General features: G+C 45.5%; 1 protein-coding gene across 7 annotated transcripts in view; it reads right to left on the bottom strand.

Moving 5' to 3' along the window:
- septin9b (septin 9b) overlaps window positions 1-15,546 on the bottom strand; it is a 59,595-nt gene that overhangs the window by 19,346 nt on the left and 24,703 nt on the right. For 5 of the 7 annotated variants that reach the window (XM_040186494.2, XM_040186495.2, XM_078080258.1 and 2 more), the window contains one exon: window positions 14,410-15,111. In XM_040186494.2, coding sequence (XP_040042428.2) covers window positions 14,410-15,111 — 702 coding nt within the window. Of the gene's footprint in view, window positions 1-3,755; window positions 3,934-6,275; window positions 7,939-14,409; window positions 15,112-15,546 lie in introns of those variants that run through there. The other 2 variants (XM_040186496.2, XM_040186498.2) reach the window with 2 other exon arrangements.

Raw genomic sequence — 15,546 nt, forward strand, 5'->3', positions numbered from 1 at the left:
AGCACTTCAGAATGCAAAATTCAGTAATCTAAAAAACTTCTCCTTTTGTCCAAGTCTTAAAGCAAAAAAACTGGTCAATCTGCGCCGATTAAGAATTCTGTGTTTTTTTTAACACTGTTGACAGTATTTTTCAGATTTATTTAGTAAAACAAAGTTGTCCAAAAGATAACTGACTTATACGTCAAAAAAATGAAACAATACCCGGCGTCAAAGTTTAGATTTATTGTCTTTAAACGCATGGAATGAGCGCACGGTCCCTTGTCTACAGTCTTAAATACAGGTTCACAAGCTGTCCGCTCTCCCCTTATGGGGTTGTGCTTTGGAAAAAGATAGTATCGTGTCTGTTCTTCCACTCACACGCCGTTACTGACAGCGCTAAAACCTTTTGGAAGCGCTGTTATTTTTTTATTTTTTTTAAAGAATGGCTCCCATGAGGAGGTCTCTGCTCTGCTGCAGCCCAGTGGCATATGTCCCTTTCCTGCATGCGATTCTAGCAAGTGGATTGCTTAAAATGTCCCTCTTCAATATTTATTCTGCTTCCTCAGTCATTGGATATAGGGCAAAAAACAACGTGTGAAGTGTGTTTACTAATCTTCTACGATATGATTTGCTAAATCAGTTCTGTAGGGAGGGAGATGAATCGGTGTGTTCACTGTAGGTACAGGGACAGTGAGGTCGACATGAGGGGGTTGGGAGGATGGAGGAGCTTCTCACCAGGCCATCATTCACATCACAACGGAATCCCTCCCACTAAATCCCACGGCGGGTAAAAAAAAAAAAACTGACACAAACGCATGTCGGCACTTCAGAGAAAGAAAAAAAAAAAAAAAAAAGGTCTGAAGAATGCTGCCGGCCCACATCACCTTTTAGCCCGGCCTCAACGCGCGGCGAAGCAGATGGCGCCTGCTCGCTGCTGAAATACAGCGCAGAAACCTCTGAAGGTGTCAATAATGACCGGCGCCAAAGAGCCTTTAAAAGGGCCAGAGGAATCAGAGGAGAGAGGGGGGGAGCTGTGAAGGGCGGGGTCATTAAGGTATAGGTCCATGACCAGGCAGAGATGATGTGCAAGATTAAAAGCAACAAAAACAGTGACGTGCTAAAAAACACACAACGTGAGCGAGAACGCTCCGGATGGACGATAAGCAGAGAGCGTGAGACCGCGAGGGAAACTAAAGGCCAACGCAGCAGGAGCCCATTGAGGGGCAGAGGGTGATTCTAAAGGGCCGGCTGTCCGGTTACTGAAGGCCAACTGATCACACAGGGAACATTTAGGAGAACCGAGGATGGGGAAGTCCAGCCGCAGACCCGTCCACAGCTGCAGGGGAGGAACTGGTACAGCGTACCACAGACAAACCCGGCACACACGAATCACACGCACGCACACCAGCTTTCAACCACTGGGTTGACATTTTTCAGGAGGTGGCTGCTTCTTAATGAGAGTAGGGGAGAAGTGTGCGCAGATCCGACTTCTGCTCTTGGAGTGGTGGGTTTTTCTTCCCCCTCACACACACACACCAGTGAATTGTCCTTAAATTCCCCGCGGAGCAACATTTTGTTCAAACTATGAGGGGCAGCACGTTGTATTTAAGTTATATTTCCGAGGGGGAACAAACAAACGATTGTGAGGTAAATAAACCGGTTTGTGCAAGCAACAGAGTGATTCCTTTAGATCAACATCATCATCCAAGAATCAAAAGCCGCTGTGACGGACGACCCACAATGCCTTGCCTGAAGCCGAATACTGCCACAGCTCTGCAGTTGAGGACACCGCAGACTTCAACACCGTCTCTGATCCACCTCCCCCCGGCGCTGACGGGCCCACAACCTGTCACCTCTAACAGGATGTGACACGTCTGACTTCCTCCCCCTCTGTGACATACATGTAGAACATCCTTCCACTGTGGACAGCTGGAGGGACACACGGTGCCAAAGGTCTCACCAACTTCTGCATTTTGACAAATGGGCTGTTTTCTCTTTTTTTGTGTGTGTCAATTTCTCTTTCAAAGTGCCGGGTTGCGTTACACGAGAACTACATTCTTCACCCGCTGATGGAACAAGGAGAGAAGACAAGACTACATGAGATTACATACATATGGACACGTCAGCCGGAGGACTATGGAGACAAACAGGCTTGATGTTTACTGTCAAACATGTTCACGCCTCTCCTCCTCTTAACCCCGCTGCCTTTGGGGCAAATTCTTTGGCGGAAAAAAAGTGTGTGGTACAAAAGTTTACTGAACATCCGGTTTAATCCACCCAGAGGTGATTTCCCTTTGGGAAACCTGTTTTGAAAATGGAACCAAATGTCTTTTCCCGAAAATTATGTCAGGACTTGACTGACAAGATATCGAGTATTACGTCACAGCTAGAAAATGATTCAGTGTGAATATATTTCCCGCTGTCGGTCCCAAACAATCCTAATGAACTGTTTAACTTGCAGTGATTAAATTACTCATTATCAACGAGCTAATCTGATTAGCAACACGCAAACAATGGCTGAGTGGCTTCAACTGATGCCTGTTGTGAAGCACATTGTAATAATGCGTTATGTAAATCTCCTATCAGGCAGCATTAGGGGATTTCCTTACACTAACAAATGTATTGTGTGCTAAGCTCCAGCACACTGACACCGCAGGGTGACTACTGTAGGGGAAATAAATCCTAAATGGTTTAATTCATTGATGCTCTGCAGGACGCTGCTACAGGGACTGGAGTGCAAGTCAATTTGAATATGCAATGTGACTGGTTGGTCAAGTCCAGTTTTATAAATGAAAAAAAACAAACTCATGCGAGCACAGAAAATAATCAACTCATAACTGGTAGGCGCAAAGCAAGTATGTCTCCAACATCTCCAATAATATTACTTTAGCCAAGACTTCATTGGGTCTTCTGGCAGCAGCATCCAACAAAGCAGCTATTCAGTCACCAAATGCATACTGGGTAAAAAAAAAAAAAAAAAAAGCCCATGTGGTGAAAACGAAGATTAAAGCTAACCGACTAACTGAAACTTAATTTGCTTCCCAGCAGAAGCCACTGGCTGGAGTTATGAGCAGTTCTTATTATCCCCCCGTGGGAGACAAGACTCAAACCGAAGAGAGGACTCCTCAACTCTCCTTGAACTTGTCATCAAACTCTGCACGGAGAAGTAGACCCAGAGGAATCTCAAAACCAAAGTCACGTCAAAACAGCTCGGCTCCATCAGTGCCTGGCTAATCCGCTGCACCGGATCAAAGTGAGGCTGGAAAACTGATGGGACAGTGGAGGAGAAAACATGGCCAAAGAGAGCGAGCCCTGGAGACCTCAACAGGGGATTGTGATTGGTCGACACGTTGGTCCCATTATTGCCGATTATCCATGCATGCCCCAGAGTTGAAGACACAATGGGGAGGGGAAGGGAGAAGGAAAAGGGGAGGAGGCAGGGGGGAGTTAAGAGTGGTAGTGCTGACCCCCTCCCCCCCCAAAAAAAACTTTTCTCAAAAGGCTGAGCAATGGGAAAGAATAGAGAGAAAAAAGATAGTCAAATGAAAGTCCTGCACGCTGCATTTAAGGTTTTCTACAGATCCCCTGCCAACAACACACTGGACCTCATGCTCCAGAACTCCAGGACACGAGACACCTGGCTGGCTGACTGGGACACTAACGGCCTGGCAGCACCAAACGCCTTCTTCATTCCCCTTCGTCTCCTCCCCAAATCATCCGCTGCCCTGCTTGTATGACAGAAAAGCACACGGAAAACATGACAATAAACAACTCACCCAATCCTTTCTCCTTCTCCTCTCTATCTTGCTCTCTCAATCACAGCTCCAGCTGGTAAGGCTGCATTGCTGCTACTCCCTCCCTGGCCACACCCCCAGTCACGTGACCGCCATCCCGAGAGCCCGGGGAGTCACACCCCTCATTCAGACAGAGTGAATGGGAAACATTGTGGATCCGTGTGGTTAAAAAAAAGCCAGCGAGGATACATGAGGTGTGTTTGTGTGAGCATTTATTGTCATTATTCATATCATTGTGTGTGTGTGTGTGTGTGTGTGTGTGTTTGCACAAGACTGGAGGTCACATGCTTCAAACTTCCCGGCCCTTGTGTGTGTGTTTGTGTCCATCTGCTCTCTCCCTCCCACTGCTTTGTTTCAGAGGAGACACAAAGTAGTCTCCAACCCTCAAAGCTGTAGTGGAGTCATGAATAAAGTCATGACTCATGTTTGGATGAGAATCTGAACATGAGTCTAATTTTGGATCAGAACCACATTAATTTGCTCCACCTAACACAGAATCATTTTATGAATATAGAATCAATTCACAACTGATTAAGTGGAGATTAGTTGCCAATGCTTGCATCTGCTTGCATCTGATCAGCAGGTACGTTCTGGTGTGTGAGACGTTCATTTTTTTTCCACAACCTGCTTCATTAAGTTAAATATTTTGATGGGCCTTACTTCAGTTTTTGTCACTGTTCCAGCTTGTCAATATTTTGGACAGAAATGCAACAGTCTTTATGGGGGTCTTTCTCTCAGCAAATTCTTTTTTTTTTCCTAACATCAGGACATCACCTGGAAAAAGGGCCAGAAGTAGATGTGTGCACCATCGTGCAGACATGAAAAGCAGCCTGTTGGGGTTTCCGAGTAAAAACAAAATCACTATAGCTTCTGACATTCCTGCTTCAAATCGCTTTTCAGCAAAGACGACATTCCTTATAGCTCTCGCTGCGCAATAAACAATGTTGCTAGTGACACTCGTGACCTGCCAGTTACTGAAGTTACCGTTTCCTCTTGTGGGAACCAAAGATTAAAGGAGAGGTCTGCTGTGTTATTAGTCCTCCCGAGAGCCTCAAAACAAGCTTTGAAAAAAGATTTACGGCAAATTACTTCAATTAGAATCCGAGCTTGGTGATTTAAAGACGGGGGGACACACAATATGCGTGCTTGCGTGTATGCACGTGTTTTATATAGTCAGAACGGAGCAATTTACTGAATAAAACCGCGGTACGGGTTGAATGTCCAGAGGGTGGATTGAGTTAGATGTATCTGCAGCGGAGTCGTTAGCTTTACTTTGCCTCTGAGAAGCTAAAACCGGGAGATTCTATCCGCGTTTCGTAATTTTCTCCATTTGAAATACAGCGGCTCAAACAACGTGAGCATTTGGTGGCGGGATGTCACGCGGGCCGGAGGGGAAACTGAAGACAGAAAACGTAGCGGTGAGCGGCCTGACTCGAGCTCCATCGGGGAGCTGTGATTGGCTGCCACGACTACAGGGCCCCCAAATCAGGCCAGAGCACATATGTGGAGCTGATTAAAAGAGGAGCCTCCGTGACACATCGTTGGTGCGTGAGGAGGAAGGGAGGGGGGCGAAGACAAATAGAGAGGAAAGAGGAGGAGGAGGAGGGGTCAGAAGAGTAAGGAACAAGAGAGAGAGAGGAAGAACATCTGTCCTGGCCTGGGTGTCTACTGGGAAGATAGCTGTGTCTGTTTGAGACTTCCTGTTGTTTTTTTAAGGGGGGGGGGGGTTCTTCTGCTCCCCTGCTGTGCAAATGGAGACAGCATGTGCGTGTGGATAGAGGAGATTTGTCTCCAAGTGGGACAAAACCTTCTGCCCCCTGTCTGACTGAAACCACTGCACATACATCAACAGGACACATGTACAAATCTTTCTTTCTGCATATATGTTATATGTATGTATACAAAACACAGTTTCATTTCTCACGTTGACAGTAAAAGGATTCACTGATGCAGGTTTATTCCCCTGCAGTTTTCTGCTTATGCCAAACCAACAGAGTAAAAACTCACAGCTTTTTGCATGATGTTGACTGCAAAGGGGATAAACTGGGCAGATTTTCGAGTTCTCGAGAGTTTGTTTAAGAGGAAGTGTTTCTTTTTTGTCTCTTTAAAGCCACCAAAACTTTCCCGGCTGGACTGCTTAATTCCTAAGGCCACCACCGCAGCGAGGACTGAGGAAGCGGGCGAGTTTTTCACTGCTATGAAAGCTTTGTTTCTTTACCATTAAACCACAGCACACTCGGGCGTCAATCGTTCCTTCGAGTTACAAGGATTTAATGAGGAAGTGTAAAAGAGAGTTCGGTCAAAGGGAAAAAAGAGAGGTTCGCAATCTAATAAAAAGAAAGAGAGGGATTTGTCCCGTCCATTTTCAGCATCCACACCCGAGGAGGACAAATCGTGCAGATTGGCCTTAATGGAAACCAGTTGTCCCTCATGCCTGTACAGAGAAGTCTGAAGCAGCTGAGCTCCCCCGAAGACCACAGAGACAAACAAACCGATACTCACAAATGTTTTCCATCTCCTGGTTGTTGTAAAGCTCCCTGCAAGTTGAAGCCATCTCCTCTGTCCTCTGGAAAATCTCGGATGTTTCCCAGCTTCTGGCTGTTCAACTCTTTACTTTTCTGTAGATGAGCAGCAGCCAATTTCACAAACTGCCCCCCCCCACACACACACACACACACACCAACATGTACTCTATTTCTGTTGACGTTCCGGAGTCAAAGCCTTCCCTGATGAACAATAAACACAGCGGATCCACGGAGATCGGCCTTCGGGGGGAATCCCGGTGGGGGGGACAGAGATGACTCAACAAAAACGACAAAGCGGACGGGAAGGAGCTCTGTAATTCAACCCTGTGCGTCCGCTGCACATCTCCCAGAAGTGTTTATTGCAGTTAGGATGCTAACTCTGTTTAACGTAAAGCTTGTGCGGGGACAGAGGAGCAGACCTGCAGAGACCATGAAGCAGCATCTTTTTGAGCGAATGTGCTTTCCAGGAATGAACGGCGAGAGATTTTCTGTTTAGCAGAGTGCATCGCAGAGGAAATCATCTGTAGCAACTCGCCTCTCTCCCACATCTCCAATTGCGAGCGCGCTTCCTCCATCTGGCTACTCTTCCACTGAGTGAGGGTGACATTTTCAGTCTGCTGCACGGCATCACAAAGTACTTCACACTGTCGAGCCTGGAGGTGAAACCCCCGGCAGGCTCCACCGCTGGTGATGGTACTCTTTGAAGACGTTAATTGACACGTAACTGCAAACCTTAGTGGGGCATGAAAGACCCAGCCTCTGTTTTGAATTTGTTCTGAAGTTCTGAACAGTTCATCCATGAGCGCCTTTAAATACTCCATAAAAGCTGCTTGTAAACCCTCCACTGGCGGGCCGATCCCCCGGGCAGCGCGAGGGCTACTCGGCTAATCTAAAACATGGATCTGTGAGGTGAGAAAGGTGAGGGAACTCGAAGCTCCACCAGGACCAGATGAGTTCTGTCTGCCTGCGCTGAAGCAGTGCTGCCGCAAGGTTGATTATTTTTTTATTCTTTGGGTCGATCTTTACATTGTGCTGCCTGTGATCCGAGAGCTTCCCAGTCGAGAGAGAGATGAGAGCTTGCAGAGTCGAATGTCTGCGAAGCCGACCGGCTGGAAACAGAGTGGATGGCAGTGAAAGTCGCCCAGCATCACCTTGTCGCTGCTCAGGGGACCGTGATGATTTTTACACTGACTGTCCTGTTCATTTGTTCTGTGTCACTTCAAAACACGTTTTAGACGCGTGCATCTCAAGTCTGTTTCTTTTATTCAACTGTGGTGAAAAACACCTCTAACAGTAGATTGCTGCAACCTTCTTCAAATACCTTAAAGTCCCCTGTGCTCGGTTTCTATTGAATTCGGTACTCTAGACTCCAATGTTTGTTCATATGTGATGGGTACTTTTACTCCAAGTGGAGGACAAATAAATTGAAGAAATACTTTAGTGGTTTCAGCCAGAAGTGACACACAAGAGTAGAGGTAAGTACAACTGAACACTAATTTTTTTTTAAAGGAATGTTGCAAACTGAAAACACACTGAAAGGTTTAAAGCATTAAACACTGACAACAGTACAGACCTGTCAATCACAAGCCAGACACTGTGGAGGATCAGAACTGGCACGTAACAGACTGTACCGGCGAGTCAAAAAACAAGCTTCCAACTCAACAGCATACTCACTTGCAGTTGGTGTAAGATTGACTTTCTATCGCTTCTGTTGTTTTTTGCACCATCTTACTTTTACATCTTACATTTTCCACACATGCTCAGTTCAGACAGACTCACACACTCACGCAAGAATCCCCCTGCGCCCTCATCGGCTCTCATACAATGGATTCAGCAGCAGATGGTACAGTAGGACAGCGGCACAAACGGCCATCTGTCTGTCCACGCACACATAAAAAAAAAAAAAGAACCTTCATAGTATTCCAGCATGTCGTCTCTGAGCCAACAAGCGGGCCAAACATTATTAGCAGGGAATGTGGACGTCGCCTCAAATGAACCTTTCTACTGCGTTAAAACAACTCTTAAGTGCGAAAATAAACAGTTTGTCGAGGATCCCGTTGAGACAGACCAAATTCACATATTCCATTGTGTTCATACTTGATGGGAGACATTTGCATTACATGTCGGCCTAATTAACTATGTTTGATGATGACACAGGATGCATGGCTCCCTCTGGCATCAGGGTTTTCTTCCCCTTCCATTGCAAGGCTCTTCATTTCCAATTGCCAAGACAACGGAGATGATTTTCCCATCAGTTCCTTGGACAAAGCGGAGCCTTACATCTGGATAAACACGAGGGAGGATTCACCCGGAGGACGGAGATAACGTAAGCCGGGTCCAAGCATTATCTCCGTGGGCTCCATCGGGCTGCGATGGCCCAGCGTTTGTCTTTTATCTCACGGCGAATGAAACCGTCGACAAAGGCCATTTGTGTGAGTGTGTTGCCCTGTTTTGTTAAACTCCTGCAGGAAGTGTGTGTGTGTTTTAACATGTACGTGCTTTTAAATGAACGTTGAGTTGAATTACGCGACAGTGTTGGTTCTAGAGCGTGCGGGGAGAAAGTGAATGAACTGTTTACTGAAGTTGTGGGATTTGGCGAGATGACGGAAGAGGACAAAGGTCCTTCGGCAGCGGTGGGAAACTTCTTTAACCCTTGACTTCCCCCAGATGCTCAATGTAAACTTCAACATCCGAAAGCCTTATCTGGGGGAGAGAGGAGTCTATTTATCTGGGACTAAAGGGCGGATCCTTTCCCATTTCTCTCTTCCTCTTCCAAAATATAAAGAAATCATGTCCAGTTCCTTTTAGTGTCCCCACGTCAAAGAGCTGCTAGACAACGTTTTAAACGAGTGCCTTTCTTTGTGATGTATTGGAGCTTTGAAGACATGAATTGGAAAAAGGCTGACATCTGTGTGTTGTGTGGCTTTCTGAAACAGAACACCAGTGATTAAGCGGAAACTTAATCAATGTTCTGAGGGAAAAGACAGAAGGACTAAACTCACATGGAGTTTCTTGGTTTATTCTTCTTGCTTTATTCAACCGGCAAACCGGGTCAACTGTCGGTAGGTCTTTGTCTGTCAGACAGCGCCTCCCGGTGGATTGTTTGGAAAGCACAACAACATTGAAAGAACGTTCAAAATAATGAGAGGTGACGCTTGTCACTGTTATCACCGTGGGACATCGCTGAGCGGAGCAGACGGATGTGACAGTGTGGAGGCTCACAGACTTCCAGAGAGAACGGAGCGCTTTCAGGCCGCTTAGTCTAAGACTCCCTCGGGGATACAATATAATGGCAGCACATTAGGGCAAAGAAAAAAAGGAAAAAGTCACAGAAAAAACATGGTGTTGGCAACATATTTTCCTTCTACACTGCAGTGCTATTTATTGATCTAGGTTGTTCTCTTTTTGGACAATCTGTGCAGCAGTGGCCAGTTTCATGCAGGAACTACGGCTAAAATGAAATAGTTTTTTGAGTCATTTCTCAAAACGAGGAACAAGGTGGATTATAAAGTAACCTGGTCATGATTTCTAAAGAAGGATATCACTGCTGGCTTTTTCAAATGTATATTTGTCCCATGCGTTTGTGACTGAAATCATTGATTATCGCCTAATCTGTTCGCCTCCGTCAAACATCTTAGCTCGCTATGTAACGTGTAACGTGATCCGACTGTATCCTCAGAATATGATCCCACAGAAAGGGAATAAGATATCAAGATTGACCCAGCAGCCATAATAGAGAGTGATCCAAAGTTTGCTGTTGATTACACTTGATTGAATTGATCTCTAGAAGGGAGACCACGTATTGTGAGACCACTGCAGCCGCATTATTCTCAGTCAGCAGCAGTTCCCCATCACAATAAGTCTGTCTTTCCTTCTCTTAGCTTCTTTGCCACCTTTTATTTTTGGGGTAATTGGCCGACAAGTCACGCTGAGTAATGGTCTTCGCCCAAGTCTGCCTGTGTGCATGTATATGTGTGTGTATGTGTGTGCGTTTAGGTGTGACAGAGATAACCAAACTATGATAAAAACTTTGAGATGAAGAAAGTGTGTGTGTGTGTGCCCTTTGCTAACCTATGGGACATGTGAGACAAATCACCCAACGCCCTCCACTGTCTCCACCTCTCCACCTTCAGAAGGTCAGACCAAGGAAAGGACGATTGGCTTCACTTTCGACACCTCGGGAAAAATAATGTGATAATCTAGATATTCTAGCAATATTAGGAAATATTCCAGTTCAGCCGGCATATTCTGGCTTTACTGAGATTGAGATTTACCATCAGACCTGGAACATGGTGCACATAGCAAGTGAATCGCTGTAAATGCACATTTCTTCTTTATTGCAGAACGTGTCTCAGCCTTGACTTCCCTTCTCTTTTCTTTAGTGCTGTAACAGTAATCCAGCTGAGGTGGACATTTCTACCTTCCCCATAAGAAAACTGAAGAAGTTTCTAAATGAGGTTATGTGACCCCAACTGAAACCCTCCATTTCGATCAGCACAGTGACAGCGAGACCATCCATGTTCAAGCGCTCTGTCTGTTGAGTCTAGTGACAGGAAGAGAAGTCAATCAAAAGAAAGAATTTGTCTTTACAATGTCAAATACAATCAGTGCCTGCACATTTTTTCAATGTCTTATATCAAACGAGACTTGAATTATAAATGAAAACTATTCAGAGATTTAAATTATGGTTTTAATGCCAAATATCCTCTTGGTTCCAGCATCGAGCATCACTGTGTACTTTTATAGACAAAGTAATCGATCAAGAGAACAAGCAGCAGTATAATAAATAATGGAAAGGATGTTGCAGCATTGTATTCATCTCCACCCTAACAGCAGATCTCCTACACATGGAGATCCAAAGAAAAGATCAATCACAGATTCTCAAACGTGAAATCTGGTCTGAGAAGCGATAAGAAAAGCCTATTTCTGACCGTAGTTGGTGTTCGCTTAGATATCACATAGAGTTCTTTCTGTGGTGTTTGATGGATCGATGAGCAGCAGAACACAGCTGCTGAGCCCAGCAGAGCAGAACAGACACCCTCAGAATGAGTCCATGACAGATAGATTTGGTATGTGCGTCTCCCACAGCGTGAAGCTGTTCATGGCTTAACTTTACCCAATGCAAAGAGGAAAATTCTGGACAATTCTTTGTACAAACAAAGTGGACTGAGTGTCAATTTGCTCAGAATGAATCATTAACAGTCGACGTTTCAGGAAATTAATTAATTCATTGTTATTTGTCAAATGTCGTTTGCCTTCCAAACAATGGTTGAATAGAAGAATTCTAAAAACATCATAAAAGTGAAAAAAGAATTAGTCGATGAGTTTTATCTTCTAATCCAATAATTGCTGTTGTGTGTCTGTTTCCTCCGCTGATCAAGGACGACAAACTACACGATTTGATGTATCTTACAACAAACGCACGTCGCTCTACAGCCTGTTTGTGTGCGCCCACAATCCGTTTCATGTTGACCCTTTGCATAAACACCCACTATGTAACACGCTCGCTGTGATCAAAGTACACGGATGATATTTGCCAGGAAGCGGACCGATTTAGATCAGCTGACCCCTGAGAGAGGAAGCACGCCGCGGTGAGGTCACTCAGCAGGGGAAACAATCACGCTAAAGGAACACGGAAGGAAGCACAGGATATTCCGTGTGCCTTTGTGTGTGTGTGTGTGTGTGTGTGTGTGTGTGTGTGTGTATGTGTGTGTGTGTGTGCGTGTGTGTGTGTGTGTGTGTATATCTATGTGCACAAATGATGTGTGATGTCATTTCCTCCTGGAAAAAATACTTCCAAAAACACAGGCAACAGCCATAAGGGAAAATAATAAAAACACGTCTATATATTTTGTAATTCCTGTCACTGAAGAAGTTTCATTAAAAGTTTCAACAATGGTGAAAAAGTTCCAATTCTCATTTTCCCCTTATACCAAGAGAACAATGTATTTTTGTTCCTCCCATATAACTGAGATTGACATATTATACTTTACATTTAATATTGCAATGATTTCCAATCCATAGAGTTCTTTTGGTTTCTTCTCAGCTGTCTTGAGGCTTTGTTAGGGCAGAGCAGGGTGGGCTCGGTCAGAGCCCCCCGGGCCCCCCGGTGCCAGGTCACCCTTCATTTAGAGCCCCACCAGAGCCTCTCTCTGTGGACAAATACATGTGGACCACCCCCATGAGCTAGGAGAGAACCCTGGTTAACCTTCAGCACGAAACAGACCGGATGTTTAGGAGTTATTTGACCTAGAAGCATAAAAGGAAACATGAAGCGCGGCGAACGGACACACTGGAGACAGCGAGTGTACGGTGGGTAATGACCACAACAACAAGCACCATTTCATCTCACAGTTAGTATTGAGAACAAAACAGGAGTTTTGAATAGCCAAAATCAATAAGACATGAGGTACCATCATTACATTAGATCGAGAGCTATTCAAGCGGTAATTGTATTGCGTAGTTGACAGGATGGTAGATAGTGATACGGGAACAGGGATCCATCTGATCGGCTCCACTCGGGAGCTGGATTTCCGCCCATTGTCTAAATCCCCCATCTACATCTTTACTGTTTTGGTTCACTCTAACCGCTCTCATAGCGTCATCTTCTGTCACACAAGGCAGCTGTTTACAGGGAAAGACCCAGTGTACATTTACAGAGCATTTAGCAGCTAAGGGGGCAGAAGTATCCCTCAGGACTTGGCGGACATCAAAAACGGAGCGAAAAGAGAGGAAATGATGGATTCAGATATGCATGGTGGACAAAAACACAACTCAAAAAGGACAATCATGGTGTTCTTCAGCTGTCAGATGCGTAAATAAGCAACCGTTTTGTATCCAGTTCACCATGTCAACTAAAAGAACAGAGTTGATATGTCAATGGTCTGACATTTTTTTTCTTCAGCAGATGTAACATTAACCACCACATATTAGTGCAGCGCCGAGCTTCTAAACCACCCTTCTTTGTTTCATATGGTTTTACTGCAACTTTAACTCTGCTCACTATTAACTACCACACTACTGTTCCTGTGCTGCCAAGGTCATGCTTTCAATGCTGCATCAAGAACAGACGTGGACAACCACAAACACAGACGTGCAGTCTGCTGTTCCGACCGACGGGGAGGCCGTCAAGGACGGGGCCGCTTGTGTTACTGACAGACATGCAGACATCGGACTAATCACAAGGCTGCTCCTGTTACTGACCTTTCTCTAAGTGAGAGATCTGATACTGGGGTCAGTCTGTTACCTCAGTGTGAGCGGAGAAGGAGCAGGAACATATGGGAAGAAAAAATCCATATGAAATCTTATCTGGAAAATGTCCAATTTTTTTTACCCATGTGGAGTTTGTATGTCGAATAATTTACAGTCGAGAGTGATTGTAATTTTCTCCTTGCTTCACAAATAATTAAATGTAATGAGTTTTTTATTTAAGTTTTAAGACAGCTTCCCCACTGATGACAGTGCCACATCAAACTGGTAGAGCAATCATACAGGCGGAGAAGCACTGCTATGATAAAATAGTAAGCTTTTCCGTTTTTAGACAAGCCAACAACATCATGAGATCTTAGATGAGATCCAGAGGAAATTCCAGAAAGTCCCAGTAAGTCACAGAAGGTATACAAGCAAATCAACCAATCTATGGTATAGGATTGTTTGGTATAAACCCAAGGACAGAAACTATTAATGTATTTCAATGTATTAGGCTGCTGTCTACACACACACAAAAAAACACTGACAGAAGCAGGTCACATGTTTGGTTATTTCAATCTTCCTCCATCCTTCTTCCACATTCCTGCTGCAAGGTAGAAGCCCACTGAAGGTCAGCAGAAACGATGCCTCTGGCATAGTCGCTCATTAAACAAAAAGGGTTACTTTCCGGAAAATTGATGAATGACCGTAAAGAGAACTCTGTAGCATTGATTGACATCGATTTAACCAACGGTGGATAAGAATGCTTTTTACATGTTCTATGAGAAGGAATTGCAATCAATGCATTAATTCATCCTGGAGAATACACTGAATGTGTTTAGGTGTGGACACTGAATGAAATCATAACTTTTGTTATTTTAGTTGTTTTCAGTTGTCAGTGTATCATGATGAATCAGACTTACTGTCAGGGTTGGGGGATTTACGGCCGTGACTGGGCGAGGAGGAGCGGAAGGTGGTAACGATGGAGTTGTGGTGAGGATTGGGGTGGTGCGGGTGGTGCACAGGAAGGTGGTGGCCGTTGTTTTCTGGGGGAGCTCTGGTGATGCTGATGTCGGGCTTGCGGACGTCTCCGGGGGCCGTAGGCTCCAACTTGCGAGCGTGATTCTGCTCGGCGGTCCGGCTGGTGCCGTTGTTGTTGTAGTTGCCCTCGTTGCGGCGGATCACCGGGGACTCGGAAGACGCCTTGGCGAACGTGACCTCCCTCTTGTGGCTCGTCTCGGGCGTCTTGGAGTGGCCCAGGACCTCTGGGCGCTTCAGAGCGCTGTTGGCCGCAAAGCGCACGGAAGCGGGGCTGGTGACGTTGTCCACCTGCTTGCTGGAGGAGGAAGAGGAGGAGATGTCGATGGAGAGTTCGGAGCGCCGTGACACAGGCTCGGGGGTCTTGGAGCCCCCTCCCCCCATGATGGAGCGGGGTTGGGAGAAGTTGAGGTTGTTGTTGTTGGCAGTGGTGGCGGCGGTGGAGCTGGCGGTGCCCAAGTCACGGTAGTAGATGCTGGTGGGGGACATGGCGGTGTTGCGGTGGGGGGAGTTGGTTGTCCGACGGGAGCCGGGTGACAAGTGCGATGAGGTGTCGACATCCTCCACCTCAAAGGACCTCTTCAGAGCTGCGTGGGAGAGACAAACACAGTCACGGGGTCAACTTCTTTATTTATTTTAAAACAAATCAGAATTTTCTGCTTCCCTCTATCTATTGTAGGACTGCACACTGAATATCTTTGGATGTTTGGGCCGTTCTACGATTACTCACGAAAAAATATGCTCAATGGAAATAAAAAACTGTTGCTGCGACTTGATAGAATAGTAGGAACACGGATGCAATGCAATGGTGCAATGCAAGACAATCAAGGCAGGGCCACCAAAAGGTTTTTGGAATGTAGGATCTGAAAAGTAATGAGTAATTGCAGCTGCCCATTAAATGCAGGGAAGAAATTCAACTGTGGGTAAAACCGAACACCATTTGTCGATGTAAAAATAAACCACAAATGTTACCAGCCAGCCGTAACTGACATCTTCCGAGAACTAATCCGCCTCCACCTGCC

This window comes from Gasterosteus aculeatus, chromosome 9, assembly GCF_964276395.1.
Source record: "Gasterosteus aculeatus chromosome 9, fGasAcu3.hap1.1, whole genome shotgun sequence".
NCBI lineage: Eukaryota > Metazoa > Chordata > Actinopteri > Perciformes > Gasterosteidae > Gasterosteus > Gasterosteus aculeatus.